This window comes from Symphalangus syndactylus, chromosome 3 (assembly GCF_028878055.3).
Source record: "Symphalangus syndactylus isolate Jambi chromosome 3, NHGRI_mSymSyn1-v2.1_pri, whole genome shotgun sequence".
NCBI lineage: Eukaryota > Metazoa > Chordata > Mammalia > Primates > Hylobatidae > Symphalangus > Symphalangus syndactylus.
Genome location: NC_072425.2, coordinates 51,680,939 through 51,694,936, shown reverse-complemented (window position 1 = coordinate 51,694,936; position 13,998 = coordinate 51,680,939). Strand labels below are relative to the sequence as shown.

Below are 13,998 nucleotides of genomic sequence, written 5' to 3'. Positions count from 1 at the left end.
AGGAACATTCAGGGCAGGAGCCATTTGAGGGAGATGGATGTTTTCAAGGCAGGAAGTGGCTGTGGTGGCACGGAATGGTGTCTTGTTTTTGTTCTGTTGTCTTTCTCTGGGTTCCTGTAGCATGATGTGTAAGAATTCAGAGTTATTGTGGGCCTTGAATGGCAAGTGTGAAAAGCCTTTGTAAACTGCCGAGTGCTGGGACAGTGTTGCCTATCGTCTAGGGGCGGCTTAGGCTCTCACAAGATGAACGGTGCCTGCCTGTGTCCCCATCGAAGCCTGGCAGGGGCCCGGGTCCAAGGCTGACCAGATGCAGGGAGCCTTTGCCCATCGGCTGGCAGCACACCAGCCAGGGCATCGAGACCACGGCCAGCTCCTCTCATGTCACCCAGGCCTGGGGGTCAGGGGGTAGTGCGAGCCTTCCTCTGCCTGAACAGAGGAGGGTGGTCCCAGACGTGTCCTGGGGGCTAGGCTTTCCCACACAGTGTGGCTCCAGAAGCTTCCTCTGCACTCTGCAGTTTAGATATTAGCAGATGCGGGCCTGCGTAGCATGGGGCTATGAGGAAGGAGTGCTGCGCCCATCAAAGCCTCCTCAGCACCCTGTGCTGTGCCTGGCAGTGTGGGACAGTGGTGGGGCCACCTCAAGAGGTGCATGGACTGATGGCAGGGTCCTAGCGGCAGTGGCGGCACAACCCGATGTCACCGTGATTGTGCCCACTGTGCAGAGGGGGCCCGAGGGGCAGGGGCATGTTCGGGTCACACAGCATGGCCACACTCATCTGTAAAGTGGTGACTGAGTCGTGCCAGGCTCAGTGTAGTTCGGGGCTGGACGTGCTCAGCAGGTGCCGCTGCCATTCAGATCAGTGCTTGCCAATGCCCAGGGCGGGCGCTGGTCAGCCATTCTTGCAGGGGAGGAAACCAAGGCACACAGCTGACTTGCCCTAGGCCCCCCAGCCTGCAAAGTGTCTGACTGAGCCTAGTACAAATCTTCACAACTTGCTCAGTGGCCCCAGAGCTGGGTGGGGCTGGCCGGCTGGATGTGAAAGGGAGGAAGTGGTTTGTCCCCAGCTGGGCTGTTACAGGAGGCCGGAGGAGGCCCCAGTTCCACTCCTCAGGGGGCGGAGGTCTATGTCTACACAAAACCAGCACCATGAAGTGTGCAAGACCCCTTGAAGTGACATCAGGCCGAGTGCCCTGCACACAGAGGCCTGCAGCTGTGTTGTACAGAGGTTAGAGCTGAGATGACCTTTTCTTGAGAAGCCTCACCACTGTCCGAGGACGGGCCTGACCTTCCTGGCCTGTGGCCCTTGAGGACTCCCAGGTTAGTCCCTGGGCTAGAAGAGTGACCTGGGAGTCACTGGTGCATATGCTGGGAGCTCCCAATGCATCCTCCGCACCTGCCCCGATGGGTCTATCAGGAGCCTGGTTTACAGATAAGGAAACTGAGGCCCCTCAGTAAGGGCAGTGCTGGGCAGGTGTGAAACCTAGACAAGGATGAGACTGGACTTGTGGAACAAGGAGGCTTGGAGGCAAGCATGTGCCGAAAACAATGAACAAGGACAGGAGGAAGAGCAGCGCCAGGCTCTGTGATGCCTGCCTGTCCCTGGCCCAGGACGACCGTCAGCCTTGGGGACTGAGCCAGTCGGGAAGGAAACAGGTTACGAGGACCTTCATTCATCCCTTACATTTCTCCCCATGTGCTGCCTTCTCTTCTACAGATATTGTGGGTCCTGGTAGGTGACAAGGGGCCCATTGTCTGAGGAGGGAGACAGGGACATGAGCCTACCGCGGTTGGATCTGGCTGGCTGCAAGGACAGTGCAGGGCAGGCTCTGTGTGAAATGGGTGTAGCCACGTCTGGGTCTGGAGACAAGCTGCCTGCTGCCTAGTGACACGAACCTGTGCCCGTGGTGCCTCTGTCCCCACACATGAACTTCCCCACTCCCTCCTTCTGAGCTTGCTGCCTCCTGGTGAGTGTCCCTGGTCCCAGGAAAGTAGTCCAAAGGCAAATGGTTGCTGCATTTCCCCGAAAGCAAGTATTGAACTCCTAACAATAATCCCAGCCCTCCAGAACAGGGTCCCCTGCTCTGTGCCACAAGGTGTGCTGTCCCCCAGCCCCACCCTCCAGGTGGGGCACCACAGACTCAGGCCTGGAGGCTGCACCCGTGGGCCCTGCCCGGGGCCCACCCCACCTGGGAGTCTGTATGAGGCCTCTGCCCAGGGTGCCAGTCTTCTGAGGAGCAGTGGTGGCTGTGCATGTGGACCAAGGAAGGAGGGCAAGAGTGCGTGAATGGGGGCTGAGCTCTGCAGTCTCAGAAAGGGATACTAACGATCCCGCCTCCCCTGGACATCCCCAGCTGGGCAGGGAGGTTGACAAGGAGGCTGGCCTGGTGCAGGGCCTTGCCCTTCACACCTTGTCATATTGGTGCAAATTCAAAAAACTTCTCATAAGAATCTTCTGCATACCTTTAAAAAAGTTTTCTTTTTAAAAATGGCAGTAAAATACACATAACCTAAAACACAGCACCTTCATCTTTTTTTTTTTTTTTTGGGATGGAGTCTCACTCTGTCTCCCAGGCTGGAGTGCAGTGGAGCCATCTCAGCTCAGTGCAACCTCCGTCTCCCGGGTTCAAGTGATTCTTCTGTTTCGCCTCCCAAGTAGCTGGGATTACAGGCGCCCGCCACCAAGCCCAGCTAATTTCTTGTATTTTTAGTAAGAGGGGGTTTTACCATATTGGTCAGGCTGGTCTTGAACTCCTGACCTCAGGTGATCCATCCGCCTTGGCCTCCCAAAGTGCTGGGATTACAGGCATGAGCCACCGTGCCCAGCCTCCTTCATCGTTTTTAAGTGATCAGTACAGTGCCCTCAGCACATTCACATTGCTGTGCAACCATCACCGCCATCCATCTCCAGAGCGTCTTCACCTTCCCAATCTGAAACTCTGTCCCTGTTAAACCCTCTCCATTCCCTCCCCTGGCCCTGGCAGCCACCATTCTGGTTTCTGTCTCTGTGAATTTGACTCCTCTAGGACCTCACGTAGGTGGAATCACACAGGATTTGTCCCTTTGTGCCTGGCTTATTTCACTTAGCATAATGTCCTCAGGGTCTACCCCTGTTGTGGCATGGGTCAGAATTTCCTTCTGGTTTATTTATTTATTTATGAGATGGAGTCTCACTCTGTCACCAGGCTGGAGTGCAGTGGCGCGATCTTGGCTGACTGCTACCCCTGCCTCCCAGGTTCAAGTTGTTCTCCTGACCCGCTTCCCGAGTAGCTGAAACTACAGGCATGCACCACCATGCCCAGCTAATTTTTGTATTTTTAGTAGAGACAGGGTTTCACCATGTTGACCAGGCTGGTCTCGATCTCTTGACCTTGTGATCGGCCCACCTCGGCCTCCCAAGGTGCTGGGATTACAGGCGTGAGCCACTGCGCCCAGCCTCCTTCTGTTTAAGGCTGAACATGATTCTGTTCTATGGAGAGGCCACCTTTTCTTTATCCAGGTATCTAGGGATGGACACTTGAGGGGCTTCCACCCTTTGGCTATTGTAGGGAATGCTGCTATGTATGTGGGTGTACAAATACCTGTTTAAGACCCTGCTTTCAAACCTTTTGGGGGAAACATTCTTGACTAGATGGACTCACATGGGAAACTGGTGTTGGAGTAAATGTGGTTGCCCTAAGAAAAGCTGCTGCATCCTTGGGGGAGGTAGACATTCCCCACCCACCAGCCCCCGATCCCAGGCTGTCCAGCCTGTTCTCCCAGTCCACAGTCACAGCGTCATGCCAGGGCTATGGGTCATGAAGACTTATACAGTCTTAAACAGTAGAAGTAACTTGTAAAGGTGGCAGTGTGAGCCATATTTGTGAGTGTCTGCTCATGGCATGACTGCAAACGGGGAGCTGCTGCGTTGATCCACCTCCTCTTCTCCCTGCTCAGCTTGCCCTCACCTCCTGCCCTCTCCGAGGTCCCTCTGACCACCACCCCAATTCAGGAGCATGTGGCACCTCACTGAGTTCTCAGCAGAGATGATGGAGACTCCCCCTCCATCCACGCCCACAGCAGACAGGGCATTTCCCAGGCTGAGACCCCAAGGTAATTACTCTGGGCTTCCAGGCACCTCTAGGTCACAAGGTGGCTTTAATTTTTGTTTTCTTTTCTTTTTTCTTTCTTTCTTTTTTTTTTTTGACACGGAGTTCTGCTCTGTGGCCCAGGCTGGAGTACAGTGGTGTGATCTCCTCACTGCAACCTCCGCCTCATGGGTACAAGCAATTCTCCTGTCTCAGCCTCCAGAATAGCTGGGACTACAGATGCAAGCCATCACACCCAGCTAATTTTTGTATTTTTAGTAGAGATGGGGTTTCACCATATTTGTCAGGCTGGTCTCGAACTCCTGACCTCAGGTGGAGGTCTCCCAAAGTGCCTCGGCCTCCCAAAGTGCTGGGATTGCAGGCGTGAGCCATTGCTCCCAGCCTGGTGGCTTTAATTGACTGCCACTGGCCATTACACCTGGGCATGGCCAGGGTGCCCTGGGTCTTGCTCAGTGTGGGTGGCCTCAGTGGGTTTGGGACCTCAAGGCACCAAAGTTAAGCCAGGGAGAAGCCATATGGGGACCAGCAGATATAGGCAGTTCACATGGTTTCTTGTATCACCTAGAGGCACTTACAGTATTGCCTGGATTCTCTATCGCAGGGTAACCCACAAGGGAGATCTTGTCGTCATCATCCCTCATGATTCTGGGCCACCCGGGTGCAGTGGGCGGCTCTCGCCCACAGGGCTGGGACCCATTGCAAAGGCTTCCCCCAAAGGCTTCAGGCCTGGCTGCCACCTGCTGTCGGCAGGGATGCCCCCGCATGCCTCTCTGAGTGGCCAAGGCTCCCTCACAGTGAGGTGCTGGCTTCCAAGGGTGAGGGCCCGGAGCTGTCTTCCCTCCTGACCTGGCCTCCCGCATGCTGCCCTCTCTAGTTACAGCAAGTCTCTTACGGGCTCTGTATTTAGGGGAGGGATGTCAGAGTCCGCTTTTAGATTGAAGGGGCATCAAAGAATATACAGGCAGTTTAAAAACCACCGCTAATGCGTTTGTTGCTCCCCCACATAACATGCTGTTGTTATGGAGCCTCCTGTGTGCCAGGGGCCACTGGGCCACTGGGCCACTCCAGCGACAGGACAGGGGAGGTCCCTGCCTGCTAGGTTCCAGGCGGCACAGTGGACAGGTGCAGTGGTGGGTTTCTTTCAGATGGGGGGGAGGACTCCCGCACGGCCCCCGGGAAGGGACATCTGGTGGCAGGTAGAGCTGGGTGGTAGGCAGACTGGTGGCTCATCTGTGGGACCAGCCCTGCCTATCTGGGGGGCCGCTGCACTGTGGAAGGACACAGGACGGGGGCCAGAGCACTTCATCCCCCTGCTCACTGGCTGCGATGGAGACACATGAACAGTTCTAGGACGCCCTGGATTCTGGGGCATTCTAAATTTCTTCAGGTTTGTGGATTTCCTCGTGCTACGTGGTGGCAGCCCTGAGCGTCTGGGACCCGTTCCCTGGCTGAGTCCACAGTGGACACGGCTCACCTGGGTCAGCAGCTCCAGCCTTGCTCACCTCAGGCAGCTCAGGGCTTCCTAAAGGGAGAGCTGGGGTGGCTGGATACCGAGAACTGACCTCGGCTCCCCCAGTGCCACTGTGGAAACGTAGGCATAGCCCTGGGCAGACCAGAGTGACCCAAGCCCAGGGGCTTCCAGCACCTGTGTGCCAGGGCCAGCCTCTCTGAGCCTCAGTGTCCTCATATGAAGGACAGAAACGTCCCCTGCGAATGTGAGAAAGGGCTCAGCACTGACCCTGTGCATGGGTGTGCATGGGTGTACTTGTGTTATATGTGTGTATGCATTGTCAACCTAAAATAATCAAGAGAATCAGAATACAGTCTAAAGAGAGTTTATTCAAGCACAAGGTTGAGGACTGCAGCCAGGGAGACACTTCCAAGTTGCCTCAAGGAATGTCTGGAGAACAAAAGAGAGGCTCAAGTGTTTAAAGAAAAGAAAGGATGGACCAGGAGAGGGGGTGGTGACCGTTGTTCATCAGGAACTCTCATTGGTTCACAGAAATAACACTGGTTAGTGATTGGCCAGCCACTGTTGAACTACAGGGAATGTGGCATTTTAGGGCTACTTGGCATCTGTTAGTCTCAAGCCTGCACAGCAAGTGGTTTCAGGAGGGACCTATTTTGCTCGATGGGGAGTGACACATGACTGTGTTGCATTCCAGCGCCTCTGAATGCCTGATTATATAAAGGGGCTGGCATTCCTCAGATAAAGGTCTTTTTGTTTTTCAGCATACATGTGCACACATGTGTATGTATGTGCACATTTGCGTTTGTTTATGCATGTGTGTGTGCACCTGTGCCTTGAAGTCCAGGCAGTGGCCACACCAGCCCAGGAGGGTTGCTGCTGGCAAAGCCTTTGGCCGCAGAGGGGCTCTGCCCAGCTACACTTCCCAAAGTAGCTCATCCCTCTCCTGCCCCTCTATCCAGCTCCCTTTGTTTTCTGTTCTCATTACCTCTTTTATTTTAAAACAACGCATACTCTGTAAAAAGTACCTGCAACAGAATAGAAGGAAATGAAGTGACAATTAGGGGCTCCTCAACCCAGGTTGCCCCCACCAAGGGCACCCTAAAAACCTCGCTTTTAATTTGATTACCTTTGTAAAGACCCTGTCTCCAAACATGCTTTCATTTTGAGGTACTGGGGGCTAGGACTTCAGTGCGTGAGTTGGGGGGTACTGACAGGATCCATAACACAGGTGTTTGCAATACAGAGTTGCAAACGCAAAGCTGGAAGTGAGTGTCCTTCATTTGTTTTGGTTCATCTGCTCTTGGACAAAAGCCCTTCCAAGATGGGAGTGATTTAAGGGCCTCCGATGAGCACAGTGCACCCCTCTCCTCTGGACAGGATATCCGGGGATCCGGGCTGCTTGAGCCTCCCAGGCTGCAACCACACACCTCCTCACCTCTCCTCATGATCCATCATGATCCATCCTCCCTTCTGTGGTAAGGAAAACGATGCTCAGGAATGTCTGAAACTCACCAAGTTTGTACAGTTCAAAGGCGATAAGGGTTGGGATTTTTCTTTTCTTTTTTTTTTTTCTGAGATGGAGTCTCTCTCTGTCGCCCAGGCTGGAGTGCAGTGGCACAATCTCGGCTCACTGCAAGCTCCGCCTCCTGGGTTCATGCCATTCTCTTGCCTCAGCCTCTCCGAGTAGCTGGGACTACAGGCGCCCGCCACCACGCCCGGCTAATTTTTTGTATTTTTAGTAGAGACGGGGTTTCACTGTGGTCTCGATCTCCTGACCTCGTGATCTGCCCGCCTCAGCCTCCCAAAGTGCCGGGATTACAAGCGTGAGCCACCGCACCCGGCCTTTTTTTTTTTTTTTTTTTTTTTTTTTGAGACAGAATCTGGCTCTTTCCCCCAGGCCGGAGTGCAGTGGCGAGATCTCTGCTCACTGCAACCTCCGCCTCCGGCCTTCAAGCGATTCTCCTACCTCAGCCTTTCCAGCAGCTGGGATTATAGGAGCCCACCACCACACCTGGCTAGGGTAGGATTTTTCTCGATCAGCCCTTTGAAGTATACTTGGCGTACCATTGATGCATATGTTTAAAGTGTACAGTTGGATAAACTTTGACATAGGGGTATGCTCGTGAAATTATCACCACAATCAAGGTAATGAGTATGTGTGCAACATTCCGCAAAGCTCTTGTGCTCCTTTGTAAGCACTCCCCACCTCCCCAGCCCCCTCCACCCACCCACCCCCTCCCCCTCACCAACCCCACAGCCCCTCCCTTTCCTTCCAGGCACCCAACTGATCTGCTTCCTAGCACCATAGGCTACTTTGCACTTCCTAGAATTCTGTACTAATGAGAAAACACGGTAGGTCTTCTGTGGCTCCTTTCGTCCAGCATAATTATTTCTAGATTCATCTGTATTCTATTCCCTTTTTAAAAATGTTCTGAAAGATCTGGTTGGACGTGGCGGCTCATGCCTGTAATCCCAGCACTTTGGGAGGCTGAGGTGGGAGGATCACTTGAGGTCAGGAGTTCGAGACCAGCCTGGCCAACATGGTGAAAACCCATCTCTACTAAAAAAAAAAATACAAAAATTAGCCAGGCGTGGTGGTGAGTGCCTGTAATCCCAGCTACTCAGGAGACTGAGGTGGGAGAATCACTTGAACCCAGGAGGCAGAGGTTACAGTGAACCTAGATTGTGGCCACTGAACTCCAGCCTGGGTGACAGAGCGAGACTCCATCTCAAAAAAAAAAAAAAAAAAGTCTGAAAGATCATTAGATGTAAGTGTAGAATTAGCATCATTATTTTCCTGAAATGTTTGTAGAATTCACCAGTGAAGATCTCTTTGCCTGAAGTTCTCTATGTGGGAAAAGTTTTAACTACAAGGATTTCTTGTGCTTGTTTTACACTGAGCTTCTTAGATGTGTAGATTTATAGTTTCCATCAAATCTAGAAAACTTGTCATTATTTCCTCAAATATTTTTTCTGTCCACCCCTTTTTGAGACTCTGATCACACATGTATTACACTACTTGAAGTTTTTCCACGTTTCACTGTTGCTCAGTTTCTCTGTGTGTATGTGTGTTTCATTTTGGGTAGTTTCTGTTCCTGTCTCTTCAAATTCACTAGTTTTTCTTCTACAATGTCTAATTGGTTTTTAATTCCTTCCAGTGTGTTTTTGGTCTCAGATTTTGTAGTTTTCATCTCTGAAAGTTTAATGTGGGCCTTCTTACATCCTCCATGTCTCTACTGGATTTTAGAACATAGTAGGACACAGACATGATAGCAGTTTTTAATGTCCCTTTTTGCTAATTCCAACATCTGTGTTAGTTATGAGTCAGTTTATATTGAATTTTTTCTTTTCGTTATGTATAGTCCCTTTTATGCCTGGTAATTTTTTTTTTTTTTGAGACAGAGTCTTGCTCTGTTGCCCAGGCTGGAGTGCAGTTGTGCAATTTCAGCTCATGGCAACATCCGCTTCCTGAGTTCAAGCAATTCTCCTGCCTCAGCCTCCTGAGCAGCTGGGATTACAGGCGCGCACCACCATGCCTGGCTAATTTTTGTATTTTCGGTAGAGATAGGGTTTCTCCATGTTGGCCAGGCTGGTCTCAAACTCCTGACCTCAAGTGATCCATCTGCCTTGGCCTCCTAAAGTGCTGGGATCACAGGCGCGAGCCACTGCGCCCGGCCTCTGCCTGGTGATTTTTTGATTGGATGCCAGACTATGGGAATTTTACCTTGCCATGCACTAGATATTTTTGTAGTTCTATAAATATTTTTTAGCTTTGTTCACGGATGCAGTTGGGTAAACATGTGGACTTCCTGTTAAGGTTTGTTAATATTTGCTAGGTGGGACCAGAGCAGTGATCACTGCAGGGCTAATTATCCATCATTCCTGAAGCAAGACCCTCTGAGTATTCAACGCAATGCCCTGTGACCTGTGGGGCTTTTCGGGCTGGCTGGTGGGCACAGGCATGTCCTTGCCCTGTGAAAGCTCCCTGTGGTCCTCGCAGGCAGTTCTTTCTCTGGCCTCATGTGCTCTCCCCACCGCACACATGCTGAACGGTCCTCGAGCGGCCCCTCTGAGATCTCCGGGTTCTCTCTCTCTGTGCAGCTCTCTTGTCTTCAGGGCTCCATGCTGTGGACTCTGGCCACCTTAGTCTTCTGGGCCTCCCAGTTTTGTCTTCTCAACTAAGAGAGTCCAGTGGGCCCCACAGGGCTCCCCTTCCCTGATCCATGGCCCAGAAATGGTCTCCGGGCAGTGAGCTGGGCTAATAGGAGGGCTCGCCTCATTCATTCCCGTCTCTCAGGGACCACGGTGTTTTACTGCTTGGTGTAGAGCCTTGCAAAGTTGTTTCGTAGGTTTTGTCCATTTTTGTTGTTGTTGTTCCAGGTGATAGTAAATCTGGTTTCTACTACTCCATCCTGACCAGAAGCATAATTCCCCTGAGATGGGGCTCTGTCTTACCAGACAGCTACCTTTGAACACACCGAGGCTGAGCACGGCTCACATTCCATCCGGTGTATTTTTATTGCTGTGCCATGTTTGACCTCTGGAAACTTGAGTTTATCTCTTGTGCTATGAGAAGAATGCAGCAAAACATGTATTTTCTGTTTAGAAATCTTAATATTGCCGCCCATTGAATTCGTTAGGAATGCGGCAGTAGCCAATCATAAATGCCCACCTGAGCGATTCTAGAGTCATTTAAAGAAACGTCCACTCAAAAGGGGTTTTGCCCCAAGACAGCGAGCACTCAGGAGCCTGTGCGGGGTGGGGGTGCTCCACCGTGGAGCTGGTCGGCATCCACAGCCACAGGGACGCTGCCGGAACCCAGGCCTGCGCCACGCCCTGCCCAGAGGCACACCTGCCGGCTCAAGGCAGCCAGGGCCAGCTCACTGTGTGCCTGTCACAGTGTGAAGCCTGTTTCTTCACTGCTTCTTCTTTATTCCGCTTAGCAAGTGAGGCAGGAGCATGTAAAGCTGCTGGCAGAGGAATATCTAAGTGTGAGTGTGAGAGTGCGTGTGACTGTGAGTGTGAGCCAGCCCGTCAGTGTGAGTGTTTGAGGGAGCCTCTCTGTATGTGCCTGGGGGAGGGTGTAAGGTGTGGGCTGGGGAGGCGCCTGGCGATGCTCACCGGCTCGTCTCACACTGGACAGTACCTGCATGTTCAAGGTGACCCTTCCCCTGGGCTGCAGGATGCTGCATGGCAAGGGACAAGCTCAGCCCTGGCCCCAGAGTTTCCAGCCGAGCAAGACACTGCCCACCCGACAGTGCATGGCTGCTGGTGCAGGCCCCACCCTTTTGGAGGCGTTGTGTGCCAGCCTGGGGGCTGAGCATATGACTGTGCAGATGGCCATGCCCCAATCCTGGGGTCCACCATGCTGGGCGGTGGCATGGAGCTTCCCTCCTCCACACCCCCACAGAGCCGGGGCCTCTGGCTGCTCCAAATGCCAGTTGGAGAAGGTGGTTTTCTTTCTCTTCTAATGTCTTTTCAGTACCTCCTAAATGGCTCTACTTTGAACCTGCTGGGCCAGGAAGAGATTTTCAAGGAAACCATCTACCGCGTGTGAGCCCCTGCCGGCCAACTCCAGACCCCAGCACGGAGCCAGGCGCCTGCGCCCGCCGACCCTCAGTACCCTCCTCGGAAAGGCTGGTGGCATCAGGTATGGGGATAAGTGACCGCCACTTGCAGCCCCTAGGCTCCTCAGCACCTGCGTCTTAGGTTCAAGAGGATGATTTTGAGGGATGACAGTCTCCCTCTAGGCCCGTCTCACCTTTGCTCCTCCTCAGAGGCACCCGGTGAATTCTCTGTGCACTTAGAATTGACACCTGAATTTGGTCCATGAGAGGTGTGGTGGGCCAGTGTGAGGTGGCTCCAGTGCACGGGAGGGAGGAGGAGCTTTGGGGCAAAGACCTTGGTCCACATCCTCTGGCAAGACGCACCTCCTGCCCCAGCCCTCCCCTGAGGGAGATAGTGAAGACAGCTGGGACCCTGGACCCCTGGGGGCTGTTTTCTGACCTGTCCAGAAGGCAGTGGTGGGGAAGAGGAGGAGGAGGAGGACACTGGCCTCATGTCCTGGGAGTATCAGAGGATTGAAAAGCACCACGGATGCGCTATAAACAGAAGCCACTGTGTTCCTTTTGGTTATGGTCACTACCTTGAGCATCTATTTTGAATTTATTGAATAGCAGATAGCTTCACACCACAGGGTTGATTTTTTTTATGCAGAAGAAACAATTTTAAAACAAAACATTTTCCATTTTCTGTTCTCTAAAAGCCTGTCTGTACAAGACCCAACTGAAGCTGACCAGGGCATTCACACTTCACACACAGCCCCCAGCCCACCTGCTCCAGGCTTTGGGTGGGGGGCGGAGGGTACTGCCTGGAGGCTGCATTTGGGGGTTGCACCTGAAGGGGCTGGTCCATGCCTGGCTAGCACTGACTTCGGCTTGTTTCTCCCCTACAGGAAGCCCCTTGCCAGCCTCCACCTGAGCCCAGTGAGCTCAGCTTTAAGGATGGAGTCAAGCGGGGGGTCCTCAACCCCTCCAGGACCCATTGCTGCCCTACGGATGCCAGACACTGGGCCTGGCAGTTCCTCCCTAGGGAAGCTTCAGGCGCTCCCTGTCGGGCCCAGAGCCCACTGTGGGGACCCTGGCAGCCCGGCTGCAGCAGGGGACGGCTCTCTAGACACAGGCCCCACAGGAGAGCTGAGTGGTAGCTTAAAGATCCCCAACCGGGACAGCGGGATTGACAGTCCATCCTCCAGTGTGGCTGGAGAGAACTTCCCCTGCGAGGAGGGCTTGGAGGCTGGCCCAAGCCCTACTGTACTGGGGGCACACCCAGAGATGGCCCTGGACAGCCAGGTCCCGAAGGTCACCCCCCACGAGGAGGCCGACAGCGACGTGGGTGAGGAACCTGACCCTGAGAACACCCCCCAGAAGACTGATGAGGATGCTGGCCTGGCCCAGGTAGGCTTCCCCTTCTCTGTCCCTGCTGCGGGCTGCAGGCCTTTCCTTGGGAGGGGTTTGAGATTTTCAGTGGGCGTCATCCCACACCTTGTTTCCAGGAATGTGGCACACAGGCTCGTGCTGTGTGCAACGGGAGGTCCTGGGATGCAGTCTGCCTGAGAAAAGCCGGTGGGAAAGATCCAGGCAGGCCAGGCACCTGACACCTTGAGCAGTGACCTCAGTCCTGAGTCTCAGTTTCTACAACTGCGCAGTGGGCACCTCCCGACCCTGGGAATGTATGATAGTCAGTCCTACTGGTGGTGCTGCCAAAGCCACCCTTTGCACAGCGCTCACTGCCGACTTTATAAAACTCCTGGGAGGAGACAGTGTGAGTGGGGAATCTGTTTTCCTCAATGGGAAACTGAGGCACAGAGGGCATGGTACCTGGCCAGGGTCACCCATGGGGTATGGCACAGGCCAAGTGCCCTGTGCTCTTCAGGACATGGTGGGGCAGGACCTGTGAGGCCCACAGTGCAGTGTGGAGACCAGAGCAGACAGTTCCCACAACACAATGGGGCTGCATGGAGGGAGTTTGTTTGCATTCTCATTAGCATTTATAGGGCTCTTGGCTCGGTGCTGGGATCTTGGGGAGATGGAGAGGCAGCAGATGGCCTCAGGCTCAGAGAAACTGTGGGTATGGGGGGGCACAGCTTGGGTAAGTTGCCAAGTGACCAGGTCCTGGGAGCATTTTGCAGGTCAGGCTTGCGGGCTCCTGGGTGGGGATGTTGCCGGCTGACACGGGGACCACTGGGAGACGGGCTGGGCAGGTGAAGGGCAGTCCGGTGCCTGGACCACTGTGAGCCAGCTTCGCAGAGATGAGGCCAGGGCTGTGTTCAATGGAGGCTTTATTATCACTCAGGTGTAGGAAGGATCAGGAGACCACTGCCATTGACAAGATGGTTTGTCATCCTCAGTTTCCAAGAGGAAGGGGCATGTCACACCACACCATGGGGCCACAGGGAAGCCCAGGGTCAGTCAGGAGGCAGAGGGTTCAAGGGGGAACTGTGGGCCTGAGACGGTAATGTGGTTTCTGCAGGAAGGAACGGGCAAGGCAGGGTAAGCGGGCTGAGGATAGGTTGGTGTGAATCATTTCATTGGGTTCTGGGGCACAGGGGCTGTCCCTGGCTGTCTGGTACCCGCCCTGGGGTGAGGAGGGCAGGGGGATGTGGCTCGGAGTGTGAGGGCCCCATAGAGGGATGGTGGGTGTGAGCTCTGTGGCAGTTGGTCTGCATTGGAAAGGCGAGTTTGCAGGGCAGCCTGGGCCTTTACTCTCTCTAGGAATTGGCTACCCTGGGAGGGGCAGTCCTGCCAGGGTCAGAAAGGCCCAGATGTCAGCACATCAGAACACAGACAACAAAAGGCCTGGTGAGTCCTGGCCATGCCACCCACAGCTCCAGGGGTGTCCCAAGCAGGCTATCCAGCCTCCTGAGTGCTGGGGACAGTGCA

At 53.8% G+C, this 13,998-nt stretch overlaps 1 protein-coding gene across 6 annotated transcripts in view; it reads left to right on the top strand.

The window, feature by feature from the left end:
• Positions 1 to 13,998, top strand: part of FGD3 (FYVE, RhoGEF and PH domain containing 3) — a 160,400-nt gene that overhangs the window by 84,517 nt on the left and 61,885 nt on the right. For 4 of the 6 annotated variants that reach the window (XM_055271917.2, XM_055271920.2, XM_055271922.2 and 1 more), the window contains 2 exons: positions 11,040 to 11,207; positions 12,012 to 12,513. In XM_055271917.2, the coding sequence (XP_055127892.1) occupies positions 12,061 to 12,513 (453 nt within the window). In that variant the 5' untranslated portion in view covers positions 11,040 to 11,207; positions 12,012 to 12,060. Of the gene's footprint in view, positions 1 to 1,691; positions 1,966 to 6,934; positions 7,033 to 11,039; positions 11,208 to 12,011; positions 12,514 to 13,998 lie in introns of those variants that run through there. The other 2 variants (XM_063636245.1, XM_063636246.1) reach the window with 2 other exon arrangements.